The sequence below is a fragment of the Poromitra crassiceps genome (assembly GCF_964638095.1).
Source record: "Poromitra crassiceps genome assembly, chromosome: 3".
Lineage (NCBI taxonomy): Eukaryota > Metazoa > Chordata > Actinopteri > Beryciformes > Melamphaidae > Poromitra > Poromitra crassiceps.
In genome coordinates, this window is record NC_139625.1 from 63,980,330 (window position 1) to 63,987,829 (window position 7,500).

Consider the following 7,500-nt stretch of genomic DNA (forward strand, 5'->3'; position numbering starts at 1 on the left):
ACTTCCAGTAAGCCTAGCTGATCTTACAGGACACTACAACCAGTAAGCCTTGCTGATTTTACAGGAGACTACAACCAGTAAGCCTTGCTGATTTTACAGGACACTACTTCCAGTAAGCCTTGCTGATTTTACAGGAGACTACGACCAGTAAGCCTTGCTGATTTTACAGGACACTACTTCCAGTAAGCCTTGCTGAATTTACAGGAGACTACGTCCAGTAAGCCTTGCTGATTTTACAGGAGACTACAACCAGTAAGCCTTGCTGATTTTACAGGAGACTACAACCAGTAAGCCTTGCTGATTTTACAGGAGACTACAACCAGTAAGCCTTGCTTATTTTACAGGAGACTACGACCAGTAAGCCTTGCTGATTTTACAGGAGACTACGTCCAGTAAGCCTTGCTGATTTTACAGGAGACTACAACCAGTAAGCCTTGCTGATTTTACAGGAGACTACGACCAGTAAGCCTTGCTGATTTTACAGGAGACTACGTCCAGCAAGCCTTGCTGATTTTACAGGAGACTACGACCAGTAAGCCTTGCTCATTTTACAGGAGGCAGATCTTTGGCCCGGTGAACATTCCCCTGTGGAGCTTAACTCAGCGTCACACAAAACTCCAAACCCATTAATCTCCAGCTCCCCTCACCTCCAACACACTGCTGCTTTCTGCTAATATCTAATATTGTCCAAAGGTTAAATAAGCAGAACTGTTCACTCTGTAATTCCTCAACTCGTTTGGCCACTTCTTAAAACCTGTTCTGAACCATGCTTTGAATAATGCTCTGCTCTTTATTAACAATAATAATCCCAGATGGTTCAATCCTCTGACCTGGAGAGAAGCCAGTCCCAATTTTGGCTGAGTTTGTTGCTTTTATACAGCATACAAAAAGTATTGGAGATGTAATCAGTATGGTTTAATAATAAACATTATTTTTGATTTAAATGACAGCGACCTGGCTGCGATTGCACCAGGCAAATGAAAAAAGAAAGACTGAAATAGGTATAAAAGGCAAAGAGACAACAACAACGAAAATAGAGAAACAGGCTCTCATTGAGAAAGAAAATCGAGGACCAGAACTGGGTGTGCAACACCAGGGAAATGACCTGGTAAGTGATTTGAGCTGAAGTTGGGCTCCTTCAGTCTGAGTTGTGGCACGCAGGTACAGTATGAACTTCATGCTGTCATCTCTGAGCTCTGAACCAAGCCTGGGGGACAGGAGAGGAGAATGGTCTTGGGACCGTTCAGCCAAACTGGAACATTTGGATGGGAGCACTGACTGAGTAATGGCCTGGTCTCCCTCAGTGACGAGCGAGAAGGTGAGCAAGGCAATGAAGCTGCTAATGGTCCAGTGAAGCAGCAAAGAGAGCTTCTCCTGGCTAAATGAAGAAATGCATAATAGTGTATCCTCACACTCGCTTTACAGCTAAACACTCATCATACTCCACCATCCATCCACCACCCTGCGTCTCACCTGTCTCTGTCTCCACCACCGCCCCGCTCTGATAAGCCGTGTCTCTGGCCCCGCCCACTTCCTGGTTCGGGGCCACGCCTCCAGAGGCCTGCATGGACCGCCTCCTCCACACCTCCCCTCCCTCCTCCTCCTCCCCATCCCCTCTGCTGGCTCTCGCTCCTGTAATTAAGACTACTTTATCAGCTTCTTGTGACAAAGACACGGACAAAAGCAACATAATGGGGGGACAAACAAATATAAAGATGGTCCAAATCAACACTAGACTCTCAATTAGCCTCAATGTCCCACAGAAAACGTGTATCTCAAAAGAGAGAGAGAGAGAAAATATATAATAGGGATTGGGCTGGTCCCAGGGTCATAAAACGTCTGTTACTGGTCAATTATAGGGGTGGGGGGAATCAATATTAGCAAGTCCTTTAGTCTAGTATTGAGTTTTAACATAAAATCTTAGAAGAAGATAACATATCTGCCAATGTGGTGAAATAAATCCACTTGTTTCCAATGCAAATCAAAATGCTTTATTTTTTCTTTTTTGTTCAAATTTAGCACATACCAACTTCAGCAAAACTGGTTCCAGTAGCCCCGCCCCCTTGGTCAGCTACGTTTCTGTTGGTAGGAGCGGCTGCTGCTATTAGTCCAATTGCCTCACTGCTCGATGACTCCACCCCTTCCTCTTCCGCCTTAGGAGCCACTTCTTGTCTTGTTTCCACCTCCTGAGAGGAGAGTAGAGGAGAGGAGGGGAGGGGAGGGGAGGAGAGGAGAGGAGAGGAGAGGAGAGGAGAGGAGGGGAGGGGAGAGGAGAGGAGAGGAGAGGAGAGGAGAGGAGGGGAGAGGAGAGGAGAGGAGGGGAGAGGAGAGGAGAGGAGGGGAGGGGAGAGGAGAGGAGAGGAGAGGAGAGGAGAGGAGAGGAGAGGAGAGGAGAGGAGAGGAGAGGAGAGGAGAGGAGAGAATGATTTTGTCGTCTTTTTGGGTAACAAAACATCAGCACACCTGTGTGTTTTTCATTAGCTTTTGGTCACCTGATGTGGAGTTTCTCACCTGAATAGGGGAAAGCTGAGAGCCAAGAAAAGAACAGCTAGGTGGTTCTTCGCAGCTCTGCTCCTGGCAGATACATTCCTCCACAGCCTCCACCATTGCCCTCTGCTGCCCTGGACCCCCTGCTGCCTGGGATGAGCAGGACCTAGCGGGAGTCTCCGCCTCGGCTGCAGCTCCAGTGACGTGCGACCCCTCAGCTGCAGTCTCAGCAGCGGTGGATGTTCCCAGCTCTGCTGTGATTCCAGCAGCAGCCCCTGCCTCCTCGCCTCCAGACGCTTCTGCAGCGCCAGAACCAGAACCAGAACCAGCACCATCTTCAGCCCCAGTTCCATCTCCTGCACTGGCTGACGTTACTGCCTCTGTTGTGACTCCAGTCCCAGACCGGACCCCACTCCCAGTCCCCGCTTCAGTCTCTCGCTCTGGTTCTCCATTCAAACCCTCACTTCCTTGTCCAGCCTCAGATGCATCTGAAACCCTCGCAGTTGCTTGTGTGCCATTAGTTAACCCTGTGTTCGTCAGTTGCGGCTTCGCCCCCTGTGATTGGTCCTTGTGTTGCCCTGTTGTCTCCTCATCCTCATCAGAGTCAATGTGCAACATGGCGTTGAGCCGCGTGTCCGTTGGGAAGCTGGAGCGGAGTTTCGGTGAGGGTCCCACCGGCGCCTGCTCCCGGGGGCCCCTGGGAGCCCCGATGGCGTCCAGGTAGTCGTTCAGCGACACCTGCCGGTGGGTGTGGCCACCCAAAGACAAAGGATCCAAATCCGTGTCTCCCATCTGCCCAGGCTCCCGCCACACGCTGTCGTCACCGTAGTAACAAGCGCCATTGACCAATAGGGTACCCTCGTCGGAGCCGGTGGGCGAGGGTCCGCGCGTGATGCGAGAAGATGAGGAAGGGTGAGGGAGGTCTTCGTCGTCAGAAGGACTGCCGGGGTCTCCGTTCACCGTGCTGCCCAAGATGGTTCCCATCGCATCTGGAGAGGCTGAGGGAAGGAGTGGGAGGAGGAGGGAGAGAGGATTGAGAGGGAGGAGGGGGGGAGAGAAGAAGAGGAGTGGAGAGAGGGAGAAGTATATGGAGGGGATAAGAGGAGAGGGAGGAGGTGGGGAGAGAAGAAGAGGGGTGGAGAGAGGGAGAAGTATATGGAGGGGATAAGAGGAGAGGGAGGAGGTGGGGAGAGAAGAAGAGGGGTGGAGAGAGGGAGAAGTATATGGAGAGGATAAGAGGAGAGGGAGGAGGTGGGGAGAGAAGAAGAGGGGTGGAGAGAGGGAGAAGTATATGGAGGGGATAAGAGGAGAGGGAGGAGGTGGGGAGAGAAGAAGAGGGGTGGAGAGAGGGAGAAGTATATGGAGGGGATAAGAGGAGAGGGAGGAGGTGGGGAGAGAAGAAGAGGGGTGGAGAGAGGGAGAAGTATATGGAGGGGATAAGAGGAGAGGGAGGAGGTGGGGAGAGAAGAAGAGGGGTGGAGAGAGGGAGAAGTATATGGAGGGGATAAGAGGAGAGGGAGGAGGTGGGGAGAGAAGAAGAGGGGTGGAGAGAGGGAGAAGTATATGGAGGGGATAAGAGGAGAGGGAGGAGGTGGGGAGAGAAGAAGAGGGGTGGAGAGAGGGAGAAGTATATGGAGGGGATAAGAGGAGAGGGAGGAGGTGGGGAGAGAAGAAGAGGGGTGGAGAGAGGGAGAAGTATATGGAGAGGATAAGAGGAGAGGGAGGAGGTGGGGAGAGAAGAAGAGGGGTGGAGAGAGGGAGAAGTATATGGAGGGGATAAGAGGAGACAGATGAGATCACCTTCATTTCTCTGGAACTTTCATGTGTCCCAAGCTCCTCCATTAAACATCTTTCCTTCCTCCTTGTTGCATGCGCATTAGTCTCGCTGGCCAGCCTCCTCTCCCTTCCGTCCGAGGAGTCTGGCGCCGCGGAAACAGGCAACTGGGATAAACCCTCCCCTGCTCTACAGCTGCTCCCCATTGGAGCGACTGTTTCGGTGGCAGCCGGATGTCCGCTCCCGGCTTATTACAAACTCTGTCATTGGCTCCGACCATGTCAATCAGAGCGGCTTCCGCTCCCTCCTCCCTGTGTGTCGCTGTAAATAGTGCCCTGCCGCCTCAGTGAAAACAACAATATTTTCCCCTCGGGGATTAAGAATAAACACCATACCAACAATGCTAACTAGCTAGCAAGCTAACAGCAGAAACCTACACGCTAGCTCGTTGCTACACACTGAAAACGGTAAGTTGTATTGTTGGAAACTATTTTCCAAGGGCACTGCTGCTAAGCGCCGCCCAGCGCAATCCCACTATGGAGACCTGCGGCGGCAGACTCCTCGGACGGAAGGGAGAGGAGGCTGGCCAGCGAGACTACATGCGGATATACTCATTATACACCCGCGCGCACACACACACACACATGCACGCGCACACACACACACACACGCACACACACACACACACACACACACACACACACACACACACACACACACACACACACACCTTCATTTCCAGTGGAAGTGAGGTCCACTCTGAATAGCAGCTGCCCGCTCACATGGTCCGTAGGCAGACGACGACACAAGCCGTAGCTGACTGGCTGCTCCCTGTCCACGCACGCACATGTCCACATACACACACGCACATGTCCACATACACACACGCACATGTCCACATACACACACGCACACGGCCACACGCACGCACACACACACGCACACGCACACACACACACACACACACACACACACACACACACACACACACACACACACCCACACACAAACATACATACATACACACACACACACACAAACATACATAATAGATCATGGTGTGCACTCAGTTGTTGATCAATGTTGAATCAATGCTGTAACAATGAGCCAATTGAAATATTGATCAGTATTGATTGAACTATATGTTGAGTTCCTGGGGTTAAGTGGTGAAGGTTAGCTGTTGTGTCTGTCTGCCTGCTCAGGCCTTCTCTGTGTCTGAAATATTCTCAGTACATACAGTACACAACACTGACCACTAGAGGTGCTGCTCTTCACTGTCGCATCACCTACTGTATTATACTCCTTTAGTCCTTTCACACCAAGGGTCCAAGCAGGGTTAGGTTAATTTGGGGTATGAAAGGGTTAACCCGGGTTGCCTGACCAGGGTAGGTTAAGGGTTCATTTTAGTACAGGACAAAAACAATACCATTCAAATTCAAATGGAAAAATCAAAAATGATGTGCACCTGTGCGTGCGTGTGTGTGTGTGTGTGTGTGTGTGTGTGTGTGTGTGTGTGTGTGTGTGTGTGTGTGTGTGTGTGTGTGTGTGCACTCACTCAGCCGTGGGCCCCTCCAGAAGCCGCTGCACGGGGATGATCAGCTGACCCAGGAAACGCTTGATGATTGGCCGGCTCGTGGTGAACTTATCCTTCACCTCAATCTCCAACACGTCTGTCATCAGAGCTACGAAGGTGTACTTCTGCAGGAGAGAGAGAGAGAGAGAGAGAGAGAGAGAGATCATGTTAGACAGGTAAAGGATGAGGCAAGAAGGAGAGAGATACATTATATACAAACATGGACAGAGAGAGGGAGAGAAAGAGAGTAGGAGAGAGATACAGGGGTGCCACTCTTCTGTAATGATAGATTTCAAGCACTATTCAAGGAGAAATTATTTCAAACTTATGGGCCAATAATTCACAGAGAGAGATGTTCACATACTGTATACAAGTCAATATACAGCAAGATGCTGTGTGCAGCGTGGAGAGCAGCAAGACGCTGTGTGCAGCGTGGAGAGCAGCAAGACGCTGTGTGCAGCGTGGAGAGCAGCAAGACGCTGTGTGCAGCGTGGAGAGCAGCAAGACGCTGTGTGCAGCGTGGAGAGCAGCAAGACGCTGTGTGCAGCGTGGAGAGCAGCAAGACGCTGTGTGCAGCGTGGAGAGCAGCAAGACGCTGTGTGCAGCGTGGAGAGCAGCAAGACGCTGTGTGCAGCGTGGAGAGCAGCAAGATGCTGTGTGCAGCGTGGAGAGCAGCAAGACGCTGTGTGCAGCGTGGAGAGCAGCAAGACGCTGTGTGCAGCGTGGAGAGCAGCAAGACGCTGTGTGCAGCGTGGAGAGCAGCAAGATGCTGTGTGCAGCGTGGAGAGCAGCAAGACGCTGTGTGCAGCGTGGAGAGCAGCAAGACGCTGTGTGCAGCGTGGAGAGCAGCAAGACGCTGTGTGCAGCGTGGAGAGCAGCAAGATGCTGTGTGCAGCGTGGAGAGCAGCAAGACGCTGTGTGCAGCGTGGAGAGCAGCAAGACGCTGTGTGCAGCGTGGAGAGCAGCAAGACGCTGTGTGCAGCGTGGAGAGCAGCAAGACGCTGTGTGCAGCGTGGAGAGCAGCAAGACGCTGTGTGCAGCGTGGAGAGCAGCAAGATGCTGTGTGCAGCGTGGAGAGCAGCAAGATGCTGTGTGCAGCGTGGAGAGCAGCAAGATGCTGTGTGCAGCGTGGAGAGCAGCAAGACGCTGTGTGCAGCGTGGAGAGCGATACTGTAGATAGGAAGAAAGTCCATCAAGCTTGGCCCAGCAGTTTTGTGATGAGGGAGCGCACGAGGCTCAAACTCAGAGATTCCGGGAGGCGAAATTCAAGCACTTTTAAGGACCTTTTTATAGATTCAAGCACTTTCAAGTACTTGATTTTTATTTTTGAAATTCAATCCCTTTCAAGCACTTTCCAGACCCCCATTCAGATCTTTTGGTGAAACCAAACAGTTCACAGCAGTTTCCTAATTTCATTTTCATCAGGCATCATCGAACACGCCAAATCTGTCAACACTTGTATGATGTATCTAATTTCCTATGTGCATCAGAATGGAACTTACTTAAATAACCCTGTCATTAATTATGAGATGGTGACACAATATGACCTCTACTACCTGACCTGTATATATAATAGGGGTTGCATAGACTAGTCGAGGAATCAACGTTACTACCACAAGTCAACGCCTACCAGGACACGTGGCCTAGTCCGTCACATGGTTTGAGA

General features: G+C 51.3%; 1 protein-coding gene across 1 annotated transcript in view; it reads right to left on the reverse strand.

Annotated features, from left to right (window-relative positions):
- hecw2b (HECT, C2 and WW domain containing E3 ubiquitin protein ligase 2b) overlaps positions 1–7,500 on the reverse strand; it is a gene marked incomplete at its 5' end in the record, with an annotated part of 41,411 nt that overhangs the window by 15,671 nt on the left and 18,240 nt on the right. Inside the window, 5 exons of the mRNA XM_083633107.1 lie at positions 1,474–1,659; positions 2,027–2,186; positions 2,512–3,485; positions 4,992–5,092; positions 5,817–5,959. Of these exons, the coding sequence (XP_083489233.1) occupies positions 1,474–1,659; positions 2,027–2,186; positions 2,512–3,485; positions 4,992–5,092; positions 5,817–5,959 (1,564 nt within the window). The remainder of the gene's footprint in view (positions 1–1,473; positions 1,660–2,026; positions 2,187–2,511; positions 3,486–4,991; positions 5,093–5,816; positions 5,960–7,500) is intronic.